Source organism: Melanerpes formicivorus, unplaced genomic scaffold, assembly GCF_026170545.1.
Source record: "Melanerpes formicivorus ecotype bairdi unplaced genomic scaffold, bMelFor1.0.p_v2 SCAF_87, whole genome shotgun sequence".
Lineage (NCBI taxonomy): Eukaryota > Metazoa > Chordata > Aves > Piciformes > Picidae > Melanerpes > Melanerpes formicivorus.
The window spans coordinates 716,975-736,316 of NW_027142439.1; the positions used below are offsets into that span (position 1 = coordinate 716,975).

A 19,342-nucleotide genomic window follows, 5' to 3' on the forward strand; every position below is an offset into this window, starting at 1 on the left:
TTTCTGCTTCCTGTGAGGTCAAGTGTTGAAGCTCAAATCCAGTAGTAAAACTATTACCAAAGAAAACTGCTCTGCATACTTCTTGGCTGAAAGATTGCAGCAGCCGACAACATAAGGTGTTTTTTTTTACAGTAAAAAGCCAAAACTTACATTTCCTGAGAAGATACAAATTTGTATGGGCAAAGTTTCTCAGCCCAAGCGTGGTCAAACTCCTTCAAATCTCATTAATAAACAGCCAATATAAACTAATTGGCTTATAAGTTCTACTCTATTTAAGTACCTGACAACAGCCGCTCAATCCATTCTTATCGGCTTCAGGGACTCAAAATACACCGTTTTTCTTCAGCAGCCTCTTTGTCAGCCCTTTTGACTGAGACAAAAGCACTAGGAGGAGAGTATTTTGCAATGGATTAGGAAAATGAAGGCTGCAAATTGTAACTGAACTTGCCTGCAGCGCAGTCTTTCCTGCTCTTGTAGCTGGAAGTCGCAGCAAAACCTTCAGGGACATCGATGCCCTGTAGAGTACTTGATGCAGTTGACTGTTTAGCTGCTGTAAGCAGCTTCAGCTGCACTGGCTCCATGGAAGAGCTCACACATCATTACATATGATCATCAAGATGACAAGGGCTTACAGTGCTTGGATTTACTACAGTCACTATCCCCTATTGTTCCCTGAGTGACAGAAGGGGACCACTTGATGTCAAATCGTTACTGAATCACTCTGACAGTTAGCTGTCTCTCCTCATCCTTGCAGAGGGTGATGGCTGAACTTCAAAATAATGAATTGATTAATGGTTTTACTGTCGAGTAACTGGGTAAAAAGGGAAAGCATCTCGATTTAGCAGCAGCTACGACGGGGACTGCTACAAAGCAAAACGCTGATCTGCTTGTAGTAAGGAGGGGAAAGCAAGCGCTGTGAACAGTTGGTTTGGCGAGAAAGCTGCAATATAAACATTGTGAAAGAGGCATATGCAACGTGTTTATCAGACTCAAATTGCTGCTAAACAGGACTAAAAATAATAATTGAAATGCTGAAACCCACTGCTTCTCCAAATAAACTCCGGGGCAAAACACTGCGAAGTATTAATTGCCATATGTCAGCGTTCAAATTCCTCTGGCAGACTCTTCCCCTAACCTCCACTTGCCAGTGTCAAGTCTGGGACAGGGATGCCTCAGGAAATCATTAGCTTTAGCACCTCATCAACACCAGACACGAGCAGCTGTCACGGTGGGCGCTGAAGGTCTAAGGGCTAATGTCACCAGCTAGGTCAAATCCTTCCACGTGTCCTTTCCAAGGAACCCCAGGGTTTTCTGGTACAGATTGCCCATTGGAATGGGCTGCCCGGGGAGGTGGTGGAGTCACTGGAGGTGTTCAGGAGGAGACTTGATAGGGTGCTTGGTGCCATGGGTTAGTTAATTAGGTGGTGTTGGGTGATAGGTTGGACAAGATGATCTTGAAGGTCTCTTCCAACCTGGTCTGGTTCTATTCTATTCTTTCTATTCTATTCTATTCTATTCTGTTCTGTTCTGTTCTGTTCTATACTATTCACACAGCAAATTCAGAGTGACTTGACCCATCTAGTGGTTTGGGGGCTCTGAGCAAGCTCTGAATTCCCTAGCTAGTTATTTTGTAGTCCTTTAACCTACCTGTCCCAAAGATGGAACTGCTTTTCCCAGATTTGGCTGCCAGCACCAGCACAAGAGGACACAGTCTCAAGCTGTGCCAGGGGAGGTTTAGGCTGGAGGTGAGGAAGAAGTTCTTCCCAGAAAGAGAGATTGGCCATTGGAATGTGCTGCCCAGGGAGGTGGTGGAGTCACCATCACTGGAGGTATTTAAGAGGAGACTGGATGAGGCACTTGGTGCCATGGTTTAGTTGATCAGATGCTGTTGGGTGATAGGTTGGACTCGATGATCTGGAAGGTCTTTTCCAACCTGGTTATTTCTATTCTATTCTATTCTATTCTATTCTATTCTATTCTATTCTATTCTATTCTATTCTATTCTATTCTATTCTCCTGTAGTTCCAGTACCTGGAAAGGAGGCCTGCATTTTTTTCCCTTTAAGATACCCATAAAATATTTGAAAGCCTTCCACTGCTAGGTGATTCCAGAATAGAAGGTGATGGAAAATGTCCTTAGCTTCTCAGACCACAGAAGAGATAAAAATACTGATTTGAATTGAGAGCTGGACCTATGGGAAACAAATTTACTATATTCCATTTCCACCTTTAAAAACACAATAAATCACAGCATTATTACTTCAGTTCTGGTGCTGTGCACCTGATGCCACTCCACAAAGAAGAGTTAGCCTCACAGTCTTGCAACAGACTAGAGACCAAAGGAGATACAGCGAGCAAGGAGCTGCAAGAAAGACAAACGGGAAAGCAAGGAGGCAGAAGAATGAAGACCTCGGAGAGGACAGTATTAACAGGAGTGAGCAACCTCCTTTTGCCCTTCTGGAGCCAGAGAAGGAGCAAAGGCTTGCTGTCATTCCCAGCAAGATGACAAGAGCAGCAGCATGTAGCACTTCCCTCTGTCACCCACAGAGACGAGCTGAAGGTGGAAGCTGAATGGGGGATTCCCACAGATCATCCTTACAGCTCCATGACCTTAGAAGTGATGCAGCTAACAAATACAGCAAACCTTTGGCAGTGAGGACTTGGAGTCAGAAAAAAAAGCCATTCTCCTCGCCTCTAGTATGACACTTAGAGGTTGGACGACTGCTAAGAAACTTTGCAACACTTTGTCAGTCAGTATGTCAGTTTCATGACAACAGCAACCTAACTTCGGGATGCCTACAAATCCAACCTGCCTTTGAGGCTGGCTCTCTTCCAAGGAGTCAGCTCTGATGTTGCCTGGGTGCCACTGCCACAAGGACACCACAGATAGCCGGGCACACTTCCAAACAATCCTCCAGACAAATTATCTTGGAAAACCCTGAGCACCGTGTCTGCAGCCACAAAGCACAGCGCGGGGCCTCACCGTACGGCAGCACAACCTGCTTAGGAGCGCCGAGTTAAAGCCCACAGCCAGGACTTCTTGCTACCTTCCACTCCGCGGGTAGAAGGAGGATGCCGAGGGCCTTTCCCCCACTCAGCCCAAGGAGAAAAACTCTCCGGGACTTGCCAAGCCGGGCGATGCCCGGCGGAAGAAGCGCTGCCCGTCTCCCCCGGGGATCACACCGGTCCCCCAGCGCTGGGGCGGGGTGCTGCCGGGGGAGCGGTCCCGTCTGTCGGGGGGAAGGCTCTGCCCAGGACACCAAACCCCACGCAGGACCCCAGCCCCGGCTCCGCCGCTGCCGCGACGCGCTCGGGGGGCGGCGGCGGCGGCCGGCAACAAGTGCAACCCGGCGGCCCGGCAGCGAGATCTCCGGCGCTGCGCCGCCACAGCCCGGCCCTGCCCGGCACAGCCCGTCCCCCACCACTCACCCGCCCGTCTCGGCTCCCGAGTCCACGCAGTCGTCTTCGCCGCCAGGCTGCTTCTCCATGGCGGCGGCCGGCGGCGGCCGGCGGCGGTGGGGCTCCACGCCCGCCCTCCCTGCCTCCCTGCCGCGGGGAAGCGGCGGCCGCCGCGACCTGCCCCTGCCGCCGCCGCGACCTGCCCCCTGCCGCCGCCGCGACCTGCCCCTGCCGCCGCCGCGACCTGCCCCTGCCGCCGCCGCGACCTGCCTCTGCCGCCGCCGCGACCTGCCCCTGCCGCCGCCGCGACCTGCCTCTGCCGCCGCCGCTCCGCCTGTGCGAGAGGCAGCGGCTGCCGCCGCCCGGCCCACTCCGGCCCGCCCGCCTGCCCCGGGGATGGGAGCTGCTTCTCCGGCCCGGCCTCCCCCTCCCTGCCCGTGGCGGGCACCGAGCCCCCCCTTCCGGTCTTCCGCCGCCCTCCTGCCGCGGGGAAGCCCGGTGGGAGGGGAAGGGGACCGTCTGATGCTCAAAAGACCCCGCTGACAAAACCTTTCGTCCACCTTTGTCCACAGGCTACCGAGGCTAGGCGCTCGTTCGTACTTTAGACACTGTTTCAGCACCTTCATTGTCTCTCGTCTGGTTTGCCGGCTGGAAGAAGGGCTGAAAGGTGCGGTGCCCCGCGTCCAGTGGAGCGCGTTGGATGGGTGTCCTCACTGTTAATCTGCTTTTGAAGTACCCACTGTCACAGCCTTTGATTTGAAGTCTTTTGCTGTGCTGAGCTTTCTCCAGTCCCGCTTAGCGCTATCTGGCACTTGTTTATCACACTGAATGCAATCATTTTGAAGTTACAGACCTGAGTGGGCGGGGGATGCTCTTCCGGCCTCGGGAGAATGTCTGTAATGATGACAAAAAATTAAGTGATGAGAAAAGAGCATTCTGAGTGCTGCCTGTGAAGGGATGATGAGGTAGGAGAGCCTGCTGTTATCAGGCCTCAATCGCCCTCAAGTGAGGTGAGGAAAGTTGTGGGTCAGCTCCTGTATTCTCTCTGTGTCATACCTACCTCCTGTGTTTGGAGGTGAACACCTCTCTATTTCTCCATCACACAGACACACAAATATTCACCTGTGCAGTGTGAACCGTGATCTCTGCCAGAAGCACCCTTGGGCATTCAGCAGATTACGAGAGGAGAGAACTGATGTAGAGGAGGGGGAGAGGGGGAGAGGGGGGAGGGAGGAGAGGAGACTCGAGGAGGAGAGGGGAGGGGAGAGGAGGGAAGAGAAGAGAAGAGAAGAGAAGAGAAGAGAAGAGAAGAGAAGAGAAGAGAAGAGAAGAGAAGAGAAGAGAAGAGAAGAGAAGAGAAGAGAAGAGAAGAGAAGAGAAGAGAAGAGAAGAGAAGAGAAGAGAAGAGAAGAGAAGAGAAGAGAAGAGAAGAGAAGAGAAGAGAAGAGAAGAGAAGAGAGAAGGGAAGAGAAGAGGAGGGGAGGGGAAGGGAAGGGAAGGGGGGTGGGCAATGGAGCAACTTCTTGGTCTTTAGGAGCAGGGGGGGTTTCCCAGTTATTTGTTAATTGTAAATATCTGTCTAATATTGTACATCCTGTATATTTTGTACATGTTCATTGCATTCCATTGCAGAGTGTAGATTTTGCTTATAAATACAGCTTCATTTGCTTCTAACTGAGTTGGTCTGGTCGTGTGCACTTGCAGCCCGCAAAGCCAATCAGATCCTGGGCTGCAGCAGGAGAAGTGTGGCCAGCAGGGCAAGGGAGGTGATTCTCCCCCTCTGCTCAGCTCTGGGGAGACCCCATCTGGAGTCCTGCCTCCAGTTCTGGAGCCCCTATTGCAAGAGGGATCTGGAGGGGCTGGAAGGTGTCCAGAGCAGGGCCAGGAGGATGAGGGAGGATGAGCAGAGGGCTGGAGCACCTCTCCTGTGAGGACAGACTGAAGGAGTTGGGGCTGTTCAGTCTGGAGAAGAGAAGGCTCCCAGGTGACCTCATTGTGGCCTTCCAGGATCTGAAGGGGGCTCCAGGAAGGCTGGGGAGGGACTGCTCAGGATCTCAGGGAGTGCTAGGACTAGGGGGAATGGAATGAAGCTGGAGGTGGGGAGATTGAGGCTGGAGGTGAGGAGGAAGTTCTTCCCCATGAGAGTGGTGAAGCCCTGGAATGGGTTGTCCAGGGATGTGGTTGGGGCCCCGTCCCTGGAGGTGTTTAAGCCCAGGCTGGCTGAGGCTGTGGCCAGGCTGATGTAGTGTGGGGTGTCCCTGCCCATGGCAGGGGGGTTGGAACTGGATGATCCTTGTGGTCCCTTCCAACCCTGACTGATTCTATGATACTATGAAAGTTAATGCTGAGGGAAACTTCAACACACCACAGTGTGTTATCCAAGGCTAGAGGGAAGCAAAGCTGAGACAACAATTCAGCATATCTTGATTCTCAACTTGAGCCTCTGCTTTGAGTAAATACTGATTCTCCATCAGCAGCAGTGTCCATGGCAGACCCTGAGCTTCCCAGAAGGAGATATTGGTGGTCTGTGTTACCAGGGCTGGCCAGACTTTGCTGCCCCTCTGATCCCTGGCCTGCACACATGCATTTATTTAGTTAGTGCAACTGTGCTCACAAAGCAGGTCACTCCCATGTGCTTGAAAGTGCGATTTCAAAGTGAAATAAATTGACCATAGCCACTGCTGAACTGATTTAAGATGTAACCAAACCTCCTGAAATGTTTGAGAATAGGTTTAGTTGAATGGGTTACAGTGCTGTGTGTAAAATTTTAGGTGGTCAGCTAATAGATCTTTTCCATCTCTGACTTTTATTATTCTAGTTAGTTATGTTTAAACATTGGCATATGAGAGGATCTGGAAGAGGTTTTATGCTGCATTTAAGATTAATTTATTCCATCTGTCCCAGGGAGGGGGAAAAAAAAGACACAGTCGAAGGAAATATATAATTAAGACAGTCAGGAAAGCTACCACAAACTCTAAGCTCTCATATTTATATACTTGCCTCATTTAACTCTCTTTTATTCTGGTCTTGCACATAATTCTGCTGAAAATGAGACATCTCTGCATTAAACTCCAAGCCTTTCAGAGATTTTAATGAAGGAGGTGTTCAGTCCTGGGCTTTACCTAAACTTTCTCTGTTACCTGTGCTTCACATTAACTCCTCTATGGAGTTTGTTGTAAAGAGGTTAAGTTTTAGTTGCTCTCTTGTACTTCTGAAGCTATAATATCAGTTTAAATGCAAGGACAACTGCCTCCAGTTCTGGAGCCCCTATTACAAGAGGGATGTGGAGGTGCTGGAAGGTGTCCAGAGAAGGGCCAGGAGGATGAGCAGAGGGCTGGAGCTGCTCTGCTGTGAGGACAGACTGAAGGAGTTGGGGCTGTTCAGTCTGGAGAAGAGAAGGCTCCCAGGTGACCTCATTGTGGCCTTCCAGTATCTGAAGGGAGCTATAAGAAGGCTGGGGAGGGACTCATCCAGGCTCTTCCTAAACACCTCCAGGGATGGTGACTCCACCACCTCCCTGGGCAGCACATTCCAATGGCCAATCTCTCTTTCTCTGAAGAATTTCTTCCTAACACCCAGCCTAAACCTCCCCTGGCACAGCTTGAGACTGTGTCCTCTTGTTCTGGTACTGGTTGCCTGGGAGAAGAGACCAACCTCTGCCTGGCTACAACCTCCCTTCAGGGAGCTGTAGAGAGCAATGAGGTCTCCCCTGAGCCTCCTCTTCTCCAGGCTAAGCAACCCCAGCTCCCTCAGCCTCTCCTCCCAGGGCTGTGCTCCAGACCCCTCCCCAGCTTTGTTGATGTACAGTGCTATGCAGTGACTGATTAGTGGGGATCTACCTTCCTAAGGATGCTTTCAACATGCCTGGTGCTGCATGTCCATCCTGTAGAAGGTTAACTGCTTTGGCTCATATCAGTAGTGTTAAGCCTCCAGCTGCTGTAGCCTCTGCCCTTGCAGAAGCAAATGCAGCAGCAGAACATTCTCCTCATCCATCACATTACAGTCTTAGCAACCAAGAGCCCTGTGCAGCCAGAGCTGCAGCCTGGAGCTCAAGAGAGGAGGTCTGTGGTGACAGGTTGGACTGGATGACCTTTGAGGTCTCTTCCAACCTTGCTGATACTGTGATACTATTTGAAGAGGCAGAGTGGAAAGCTGAAAGCTGAACTGCATCAGCTGGTGCGTGTGTGCCAATCCAGACGAGGCAGCAAAGCATCAATTTCCCTGATGAATCCACAGCTGGATTCAAATTTCAATCTCTTTTCAGCTCCCTGAGTTCCTCCTGCTGGGATATCATCTTTCCTGCACCAGCCAGGAGCGTGGAGTGCAAGAAGACTGTGAGGCCAGGCCTCCATCCCAAACAGCAGTGAGTGAGGTGAGGTGGCTGTTTGGTTCATTGCCCTGTTTGGCTGTCCTACTGATTCTGATTACAGGACAGTTCCAGATTCTCCCCTCTCTTTCTTTCTGGACAGTGGCAGAGCTTCACTGTAGTGTGAGGAGAGAGAAGAAAAATGTGCAACTGAGTTCCTGGTGATGAGGATGCTCTGGTGGCAGTAAAAGCACTCAGTCCTGGGGTTTTTTCCATGCAGCATTTCAGCTCTCTCTTTTTGTTTTCTTTTCTGTGCAGTTCCAACAGGAGAGAGGACAGATGACACTGCAGCTCCTTCTGGCATCATGTTATGGATTAGAAAGTCCTCCCAGTTTCTGAGAGACAGACCAAGAAAGGATCAGTGCTGGGCCCTGTGCTCTTTCACATCTTTATTGATGATCTGGATGAGGGCATTGAGTCCATCAGCAGTAAATTTGCTGATGACACCAAGCTGGGGGCAGGAGTTGACCTGCTGGAGGGTAGAGAGGCTCTGCAGAGGGACCTGGACAGGCTGGGCAGATGGGCAGAGGCCAAGGGCAGGAGATTGAACACATCCAAGTGCCAGGGGCTGCACATTGGCCACAACAACCCCAGGCAGTGCTACAGGCTGGGGTCAGAGGGGCTGAGAGCAGCCAGGCAGAGAGGGACCTGGGGGTGCTGGTTGATGGTAGGCTGAACATGAGCCTGCAGTGTGCCCAGGCAGCCAAGAAGGCCAATGGCATCCAGGCCTGCATCAGGAAGAGTGTGGCCAGCAGGAGCAGGGAGGTCATTGTGCCCCTGGACACTGCACTGGTTAGGCCACACCTTGAGTCCTGTGTCCAGTTCTGGGCCCCTCAGGTTAGGAAGGAGGTTGACTTGCTGGAAGGTGTCCAGAGAAGGGCAACGAAGTTGGGGAGGGGCTTGGAGCACAGCCCTGTGAGGAGAGGCTGAGGGAGCTGGGGTTGCTTAGCCTGGAGAAGAGGAGACTCAGGGGAGACCTTCTTGCTCTCTCCAACTCCCTGAAGGGAGGTTGTAGCCAGGCAGAGGTTGGTCTCTTCTCCCAGGCAGCCAGCACCAGAACAAGAGCACACAGTCTCAGGCTGCACCAGGGGAGGTTTAGGCTGGAGGTTAGGAGGAAGAAGTTCTACACAGAGAGAGTGATTGCCCATTGGAATGGGCTGCCTGGGGAGGTGGTGGAGTCACCATCCCTGGAGGTGTTCAGGAGGAGACTTGATGGGGTGCTTGGTGCCATGGGTTAGTTGTTTAGGTGGGTTAGATTGGTTGATGGGTTGGACACGATGATCTTGAAGGTCTCTTCCAACCTGGTCTGGTCTGGTCTAGTCCTATTCTATTCTATTCTATTCTATTCTATTCTATTCTATTCTATTCTATTCTATTCTATTCTATGCTGTAGATGAAGAAATTGCCAGATGCTAAGGGGTGGGATTTTTCATTCCCAATTACCACATTCCAAATGAACCATAACTGTGCTCTTTCCATCCTTTGCTACCTGAGTGTGGAGGCAGAATGTTGCCCCTAATAAGGGGTTCTGCATTCTATTCCTGGCACTTTCCATCCCACTCTAGGTGTTGCAGTGATGCACTTCTCGGTTTACAGGACCTGGCCTTTACACAGAAGGTTTTCTCCTTTAGTGGTCTCTGTGGAAGTTAGCACTCTGCAGGTCAAGGCTTTGTTAACATTCTGTACTGGGCATAGGGCTTTGGGGTTTGGATTAGAAAAAAGAGTGCAGAAAATTGCAGTTTTGGAAGGAGGGAGAAAGTTCCTGCTTGGCATGTGGTTCTGTCTTCATGCTAGGTCTGCCCTAAAAGGCTGACTTTCAGACTGGTGAATGCTGCCAAAATATTTGTGGCCGTTTCTCACATAGGCCATTGAGTTGTTGGGGTTTTGAAAGGGTCATGATGAGGTCAGTCTCATTTGTGGTAGGTCTTGAGCCAGACACCTAACCTCCCCAAATTCTAGAGTTTTGAGGTGAAATACAGCTATGCAATAAACCCACAGTTTCTTCAATGCACCAAGGCAAGGGGGTTCAGGGGAGTTTAAGGGATTTGGGTTCCCAGGACCCCCTCTTTTATGTTGCATATGAAGCCCCCTGCACGCACGCCCCTACCGAAGCTGGTTGCACAGCGCAGCAGAGATGTATTTTATAAGCAGATTGCTGGGGTTTGCCTCAATTCTAGTATATTAAAGTTTTTATTGGAAACTCCTAGCACTCAGTAACAACTGCTATAAAAACCTGGCTATTTGGAATCTTTCTCTGCACCACTGTGAAGCCCAGATCTCAATGGGAGTACAGAGCGGAGTGGAGCTGTACCTCATCTCAGTGCAAGCATCTGATGGGAGACTTGGCTAAGCTGGGCAATGGAAATCCCTTTTTGGGGGCATGTAAAGTCAAAGTGGCTCCAGATTGTGGACTACAGGGATTTGTTCTTGCCCTCCCCTTGCAAATGATCCCATTCAGCCACATCTTTTCGGTGGGTATAATCAGTGGGTTTGCTTAGTGTAGATGCCAGGATCAGCACCCAGGCTTGGACTTCAGGGCAGTGGCTCTGTGCCAAGCAATTATGAATCAGTCTCCAGGCTCTGTGAGGGGACTGGTGTGGTACTGACACTGTAAATGAAGTGTGAGAGGTGAGACTTGAATCCAAACCTTGACTCAGCCCTCACTGGTGCGAGGGAATGGGATGGGATGGGATGGGATGGGATGGGATGGGATGGGATGGGATGGGATGGGATGGGATGGGATGGAATAGAATAGAATAGAATAGAATAGAATAGAATAGAATAGAATAGAATAGAATAGAATAGAATAGAATAGAATAGAATGGAATGGAATGGAATGGAATGGAATGGAATGGAATGGAATAGACCAGACCAGGTTGGAAGAGACCTTCAAGATCATCGTGTCCAACCCATCAACCAATCCAACACCACCTAAACAACTAACCCATGGCACCAAGCACCCCAGCAAGTCTCCTCCTGAACACCTCCAGTGATGATGACTCCACCACCTCCCCAGGCAGCCCATTCCAATGGGCAATCACTCTCTCTGTGTAAACTTCTTCCTAAGCTGCAGCCTAAACCTCCCCTGGTGCAGCCTGAGACTGTGTCCTCTTGTTCTGGTGCTGGCTGCCTGGGAGAAGAGACCAACCTCTGCCTGTCTACAACCTCCCTTCAGGTAGTTGTAGACAGCAAGAAGGTCTCCCCTGAGTCTCCTCTCTGGACACCTTCCAGCAAGTCAACCTCCTTCCTAACCTGAGGGGCCCAGAACTGGACACAGTTTATGTGTGGGGACTCTTCTGAAAGTGAAAATGGTCTTCAGCTTTTTTCCCCTATGCAGCTGGTTGTGGCAGTAGAAGGTTTTACTCTGAGGAGCAGCTGCAATCCAAACCTTCTCAGATCTCCAAGGGAGATTTCATTGCTTAATTGCTCTACCATATATTGTTTAAAACCCCCAGTTTTGAATTACTTGTGATATAAATCTCCAGCCATAAGACAGACAATCAGATGGTCCTGTTAGGTTTAAATGCTTCCCCTAAAGCTCTTCAGACAGTATTTGTGAGTTTGAAGCACTGATCCACCAGGCCAGCAGCAGGAAGGACTGCAGCATCTAAGCTGTGGAAGGCACAGGGAAGCTAAGCACAGGAATAAAGCTTAAATAATGTTGGTAGAAGATAATTGGTCCTGTTTCCACTTCTGAGATCTGTATACAGGACTAGATTTACTGCTGTAGAGGCAGATGTTTAAGTCCCATTTGCTCTGGCTGGAGTAGGAGCTCCTTTGTGTCCACTAACTTTGCCAAGCCTTCCTTTCCCCTCCCTCGTTAGACTGAGGCTTTTGCTGATATAGTGAGAGAAGAAATGCTACAATAGCTCTCATTTCAGCAGCAACCTTGCATATATGATATCTCATTGCTCCCTACAACTGCCTGAAGGGAGGCTGTAGCCAGGTGGGGGTTGGTCTCTTCTCCCAGGCAAGCAGCACCAGAACAAGAGGACACAGTCTCAAGCTGTGCCAGGGGAGGTTTTGGCTGGATGTTAGGAAGAAGTTCTTCATCGAGAGATTGGCCATTGGGATGTGCTGCCCAGGGAGGTGGTGGAGTCACCATCCCTGGAGGTGTTTAGAAGGAGCCTGGATGAAGCACTTGGTGCCATGGTTTAGTTGATTAGGTGGTGTTGAGTGATAGGTTGGACTTGATGATCTTGAAGGTCTTTTCCAACCTGGTCCGGTCCATTCCATTCCATTCCATTCCATTCCATTCCATTCCATTCCATTCCATTCCATTCCATTCCATTCCATTCCATTCCAATTCTATTCTATTTCTACTCTGTTCTACCTGTGCTAGGAATATTAGAAGTCAGTGATTACCAGTGAACTGTGAATCAAGAATGCCTTGCTTCAAAGGCAGCACCACCAGTGATGGGGAGGGACAGTTGCAAGAGCGATTGCACTTGATGTGAATGTGAGCTTCTATTAAAAAGTGGCAAGGAATGAAATCAGAGTCTTGTATAAGAATCATAGAAAGGACCTCACTGGGAGTTAAAAGGAAGAGAAACACTGCCCCAACACATGGGCCAAGCAGTTCTTATATATCCTTTCACAGCAGGTGAATAGCTGAAGGAGTGTAAACAGCCTGCTTGTCTGGTTGATCCCTTTGTACCAGGGTGGCCTTCCCTGAGAGCCTATGGAACACATGGAAGGTCTGAGCTAAACCTGCAAACTGCATCACCCAGTGACCTGAAGAACCAGGGTGTTTCATACCTTTGGTAGCAGCAGAGCTCTGCAGCAGCTAATACTCAGCTACAGGGAGGCTGCAAATTCTGTCCTTCTCCCTTGTCCCTGACCATGAATGTCTACCTCTTCGCCTCCACTCTACTTGGAGAATTTGAAGGAACTGTGCTGACTTTTTGAGCCCAGCAGAAGAAGGAAGGGGTTCACCTTCAGGCAGGTTAGTTTCCTGGAGAGCTTCACTTTGTGTTTGCAGAAATGCCAGCAGCACACACAGAGAGGGACAGAACAGCCTGCCTGGCAGTGCATGGCTGCTTCAGGGCAGAGGGCAGGACCACAGCAGTCCAGGTTCAACTTCACTTCAGCTGCTGTTCCCAAGCTGCTCTCTTGCAGAACTATAACTGGGCTATATAAAAGTGTGAAGGGCAGAAGCTCAGCTCAAACATCCATTATCTAGACAGGGTTATTGGGGGGGGAGGGGGGGGAGGGGGGGATAACTGAGTGCTCCTTCTGTAGTATGCAAGTTTTAACTGAAAATTACAGAACTCCTTTGAGCTTGTGTAAATGAACTTTAAAGTAATAGCTCTGATGTGTAAGGAGCTCAGACTTACAATAGCTGGCTCTGGCATCTTCCAGCAGTGTGTAAAATAGCTTAGGACCATTTGTATTTGTTGTAAACTCATGCACAGCCCTGCTTAGTCCCTCTGGCCCTCTTGTTTCCCTTGGGCTGGAGTAATAGCATCAGTCTGGGGGCTTTGTTGTGGCAGAGGGAGGAGGGTTGAACTCTCACTTCCAGCCCAGAAGGCCATTCACATCCTGGGCTGCATCCAAAGCAGCACTGCCAGCAGATCCAGAGAGGTGGTTCTGCCACTTTCCTCTGGTGAGACCTCACCTGGAGTACTGTGTACAGGTCTGGAGACCACAGTATAGGTAGAATATGGACCTGATGGAGAGGGTCCAGAGGAGGGTCATGAGAATGATCAGGGGGTTGGAGCACCTCTGCTATGAGGACAGGCTGAGGGAGCTGGGGTTGATCAGCCTGGACAAGAGGAGGCTCTGGGAAGACCTGATAGTAGCCTGCCAGTACCTGAGGGGAGCCTATAGGAAGGATGGGAAGAGACTGTTTACAGTGGCCTGTGGTGACAGGGTGAGGGGCAATGGCTTCAAACTAGAGAAGGGCAAATTTAGATTGGATATCAGGAACAAGTTCTTCACTATGAGGGTGGTGGAGCACTGGAACAGGCTGCCCAGGGAGGTGGCTGAGGCTCCTTCCCTGGAGACGTTCAAGGTAAGATTCAATAGAATAGAATAGAACATAATAGAATTAACCAGCTTGGAAAAGACCTTCAAGATCCTCAAGTCCAACCTGTCACCCAGCACCATCTAATCAACTCAACCATGGCAATAAGTGCCCCATCTAGTCTCCTTAAATACCTCCAGGGATGGTGACTCCACCACCTCCCTGGGCGGCACATTCCCATGGCCAATCTCTCTTGCTGGGAAGAACTCCTTCCTCACATCCAGCCCAAACCTCTCCTGGTGCAGCTTGAGACTATGTCCTCCTGTTCTGATTGCCTGGGAGAAGAGACCAACCCCCACCTGGCTACCACCTCTCTTCAGGCAGTTGTAGAGAGCAGGCTTTGCAGTGCAGATGGAAATTAAAGAGAAAAGAAATCTCTCTAAACTTTCTCTTCTTTATCTCTGCTGATTGCTGTGGTTCCCCCCAGGCTTGGGCCCTTGCAGCTCACTGCCAAATCGATCCTTTCAGAGAGCCCAGATGGGCAGTAAAAGGATGACTTCAGGAAAAGGATTCCAAAAGCTACTCTCAAGGCAGCCAATGTGTAGCAGCCCAAAGAAAGACAACAACATGTGCAGGGCACTCTTAATCCTAATCCCAGTAATGGAGTTACATGACAGGCTGCAACCCCTTGCCTCTGAATTTACAAAAGATCAAGTGGCATTAGAGCCAGCCAGTTATGCACCATCAAGTGCTCAGCACAGCAGTGAGTAAAGTAATGGCACTCTGCAGAGAGGGGGGAACAAATTCATCATCTCCCCTTTAAGTAGCTAGTCAAGCAAGGTGATCAGCATGCTCCTGTTCGTGAGGGAGGAAGGTGGTTTATGCTCAAAGAAATAGTGTGTGACATGCATGAAATGGTTTAGATATGGATTCTGGGCAGGATAAGAATAGAATAGAATAGAATAGAATAGAATAGAATAGAATAGAATAGAATAGAATAGAATAGAATAGAATAGAATAGAATAGAATAGAATAGAAATAGGAATAAGATTAGAAATAGGAATAGAAATAGAAATAGAAATAGGAATAGAAATTAGAATAGAATAGAATAGAATAGAATAGAATAGAATAGAATAGAATAGACCAGACCAGACCAGGCTGGAAAAGCCCTTTGGGATCATCGAGTCCAACCTATCACCCAGCACCATCTGATCAACTCAACCATGGCACCAAGTGCCTCATCCAGGCTCTTCTTAAACACCTCCAGGGATGGTGACTCCACCACCTCCCTGGGCAGCACATCCCAATGGCCAATCTCTCTTGCTGGGAAGAACTTTCTCCTAAAATCCAGCCCAAACCTCCCCTGGCACAGCTTGAGACTGTGTCCTCTTGTTCTGGTGCTGCTTGCCTGGGAGAAGAGACCAACCCCCACCTGGCTACAACCTCCCTTCAGGGAGTTGTAGAGAGCAAGAAGGTCTCCCCTGAGCCTCCTCTTCTCCAGGCTAAGCAACCCCAGCTCCCTCAGCCTCTCCTCACAGGGCTGTGCTCCAGACCCCTCCCCAGCCTTGTTGTCCTTCTCTGGACACCTTCAAGTCTCTCAATGTCCTTCTTACATATCCTTCTTCAACTGGACACAATGTATGCACTGTGCACTATGGAGAGTTTGCAGCTCTGATCTCATAAACCGTTCCTTGCCAGCTATTTTCCATGACAATGCTCTGGATGAAAGGGCCACAAACCCCTCAAGAATAACTAAAAAGGGGAAAAAAAAACCCCACTAAAATCTTGTTAAAATTGTATTCCAAGGCTGTCAAAGGCAGAAGCTGAATTTATAGTTTGAAGCACTTGCCTTTGCTCAAAGAATGGGAAAAAGCCTTTTACAAGTTCCTCCTGCTTGCTTAGAAGTTGCTGCCTTAACTGCTCTCCAGAACTTCTGTCCATGGATTCCACACTGATTCCCCTGGGATTCATCAAATCCAACATTCTCTCACGTTTAGACACTTGCTCTGAAGCCTCTCCATTTAAAGCTAGGTGCCCACAGCTATTTTTAGGTTACCTCATGAAAGTGCTTCCAACCCCTGGGCCCTGCTGATGCTCAGCATTCTTCAGAACCTAAAGACCCTTCTATTGCTCTGAATAGTTGCTGTTGGTTCAGTGTTGGTTGAAAAAGATGATAAGGGCTCTCAAGCATGCAAGAAAGGGATGGAGTGATTGCTAGAAAAGTAGAGGATCCTCTTATCCCACCCAAGCTTACACCATCCTTCTATTTTAGGGAGAGTCTTTCCTACCAAAGATAGAATAGAATAGAAAATTAGAATAGAATAAACCAGGTTGGAAGAGACCTTCAAGATCATCGTGTCCAACCCATCAACCAATCCAACACCACCCAACCAACTAACCCATGGCACCAAGCACCCCATCAAGTCTCCTTCTGAACACCTCCAGTGATGGTGACTCCACCACCTCCCCAGGCAGCCCATCCCAATGGGCAATCACTCTCTCTGTGTAAGACTTCCTCCTAACCTCCAGCCTAAACCTCCCCTGGTGCAGGAAGGAGGTTGACTTGCTGGAAGGTGTCCAGAGAAGGGCAACAAAGCTGGGGAGGGGTCTGGAGCACAGCCCTGTGAGGAGAGGCTGAGGGAGCTGGGGTTGCTTAGCCTGGAGAAGAGGAGGCTCAGGGGAGACCTTCTTGCTCTCTACAACTCCCTGAAGGGAGGTTGTAGCCAGGTGGGGGTTGGTCTCTTCTCCCAGGCACCCAGCATCAGAACAAGAGGACACAGTCTCAAGCTGTGCCAGGGGAGGTTTAGGCTGGGTGTTAGGAAGAAATTCTTCCCAGCAAGAGAGATTGGCTATTGGAATGTGCTGCCCAGGGAGGTGGTGGAGTCACCATCACTGGAGGTGTTTAGGAAGAGCCTGGATGAGGCACTTGGTGCCATGGTTGAGTTGATCAGATGGTTTTTGGTGATAGCTTGGACTTGACGATCTCAAAGGTCTCTTCCGACCTGGTTAATTCCATTCCATTCCACTCCACTCCACTCCACTCCACTCCATTCCATTCCATTCCATTCCATTCCATTCTATTCTATTCTATTCTATTCTATTCTATTCTATTCTATTCTATTCTATTCTATTCTATTCTATTCTATTCTATTCTATTCTATTCTATTCTATTCTATTCTATTCTATTCCATTCCATTCCATTCCATTCCATTCCATTCCATTCCATTCCATTCCACTCCACTCCACTCCACTCCACTCCACTCCACTCTATCTATCCTATCCTATCCTATCCTATCCTATCCTATCCTATCCTATCCTATCCTATCCTATCCTATCCTATCCCATCCTATCCCATCCCATCCCATCCTATCCTGTGCAGGGCAGCAGACATGGAAATCTGTGGTTAATGCCTTGATGCAACAGCCCTGATGACTCCCTATCACCTGTCCCCTAGGCCAGGCCCTCCAAATCAAGGGAGCTCCTTTCTGTGTAAGGACATTTTGCTAACCTGCATTGCAGAGACTCAATGGCTGCTCCTTGCACATTCCTTAACTGTATGGGAAGAGAAAGGAAAGCTGATCTGTAACTGAGGAGCAGCCCTAAAATTAGCTCAGAAAAAAATCCATGTGATTCCTCTCGTGGAAAGGTTTCCTCTTCTAACCAAATTTGTGAGCGGAGAGAAAGCTCCAAGCAATCCCTCTCTCTTTCAGACTAAATAAATACCCTGCTCCTGCGAGTGCTGCTGAAAGCTGAGCTTGCAGTTTGCTTGGCAAAGAGAGAGATCAGATTAACAGCAGGATTCATAGCCTTGTAGATGTACTAACACATGCAAAACAAGACAGACAGCCCTCTTATGCCACTTCATATCTTCAGACCGCTGTGCAAATGTTACCTAGGCTTACACCTCAAAAACCCCCATGGCTTCTCAGTGCCCCAGGGAGGCCACACTTAACCAGACACCGGCTCCGTGGGAAGGTTGGTTTCCCCCTGTGCCCAGCCTTTTTCTGCCCCTCCAAGATGGCTGGATATGGCTGCAGTCTTCTGACACTCACACTAGAGGGGAAGCATGCAGCAGATAAATCCCTGTGTGGTTACTGGACTGTAAACCACTGCTATTTTTCGCTGGCTGGTGAAATGATCCAGAGCCCACATTCACTTCCCTGAGCCATCTAATCCCCTTTCCACAGCCACTGCAAAAATTATTCACAAGCTATACCATAAGCTTCCACTATTATCACCCATTAAAATTCCTCCTTCCCTGCAGAATGTTTAACTGGGAGTTGTTATATCATGGCTGATATGATCACGGCTGGCGCTGTGGGTGGGGAGGTGAGCAAGGCTGTTTTGGTCCATTTACTCCTTCCAATGCCCAAAAGCTTTGCCAAAAGTGCAAGAAAGGAAGCAATCACTCAAACAGTCCCATAAACATTTTCTTCATGTGGGTGATCTCATGGCACAGAAACCACAGTGACTGTAACAGTTGCTACAAGAAACTTTCCTGCCCCAGATAAGTGATTTTGTCCCACAATAAATGTTTGTCTAGTAGAAACAGATAGTAGACTCAGTTGCATTCACTGCCATTTATTGCTCAGCATTAGAAAGGTCCTTCAAGAATGAGACATTTGGAGGCATCTGTCATCCCTGAGAAGAGAATAGAATTAACCAAGTTGGAAAAGACCTTTGAGATAATTGAGTCCAACCTATCACCCAACACCATCTGATCAACTCAACCATGGCACCAAGTGCCTCATCCAGGCTCTTCCTAAACACCTCCAGGGATGGTGACTCCACCACCTTGTGAGAGACTAAGAAAGAGACTCACCTCCCTGGGCAGCACATCCCAATGGCCAATCTCTCTTGCTGGGAAGAACTTCTTCCTAACATCCAGCCTAAACCTCCCCTGGCGCAGCTTGAGACTGTGTCCTCTTGTTCTGGTGCTGCTTGCCTGGGAGAAGAGTAACAGCAGCAGCAGCACTTGGGTTGGAAGAGACCTTTAAGATCATAGAATCCAACCTTGAACCCAGCACTGCCAGGTCACCACTGAGCCATGGCCCTCAGCACCACAGCTCCATGGCTGTGAAACCCCTCCAGGGATGGGGGCTCCATCACTGCCCTGGGCAGGCTAGAGACCAGCCCCTGCCTGTCTACAGCCCTGCACCTGGGAATGGAACACAGTGTAGAGATTCACCAGCTCGTGGCACACTTCCAGGATGTGTGGACTCCAAGTCCCAAATCACAGACAAAATCCACCTGCACCTGAAGGAGGGGCTGAGAAACTGGCTGCAGTGCCAGGTGAACACAGGCTTTGTGCCTGAGACAGTGCCACACCCAGGTACCTTTCTTCTGTGTCCTGGCATGGGGTCTCTCCAGGCATCTCTAGGTCCTTTAAGGCTCTGAGTGAGATTTTTCCATGCTTATGCAGCACAGCACACCCCCAGCAAACCAGGAGCAGGGAGAAATAAGAGTATCATCTTTGCATGAGTGGTTGCATGATGATAATTGATCTCACTAATGAGAATGTTCCACCTAATCTGCTCTGTGCTTCCTAGTCCCTCCTAGTGCTTTTCCACATCAAACAAAGAACAGCATTGTGACTGAGAGTATATAGATACA

The 19,342-nt window shown here is 49.4% G+C and overlaps 2 protein-coding genes across 6 annotated transcripts in view; one reads left to right on the forward strand and one right to left on the reverse strand.

The window, feature by feature from the left end:
- Positions 1-3,519, reverse strand: part of FAM124A (family with sequence similarity 124 member A) — a 50,435-nt gene extending 46,916 nt beyond the window's left edge. For all 5 annotated transcript variants that reach the window (XM_068165253.1, XM_068165255.1, XM_068165254.1 and 2 more), the window contains exon 1: positions 3,429-3,519. In XM_068165253.1, the coding sequence (XP_068021354.1) occupies positions 3,429-3,487 (59 nt within the window). In that variant the 5' untranslated portion in view covers positions 3,488-3,519. The remainder of the gene's footprint in view (positions 1-3,428) is intronic.
- A 747-nt stretch (positions 3,520-4,266) lies between these two features.
- The window catches only part of CUNH13orf42 (chromosome unknown C13orf42 homolog), a 69,932-nt gene continuing 54,856 nt past the window's right edge, over positions 4,267-19,342 (forward strand). The window contains 1 exon segment of the mRNA XM_068165277.1: positions 4,267-4,294. Within this exon segment, the coding sequence (XP_068021378.1) occupies positions 4,267-4,294 (28 nt within the window).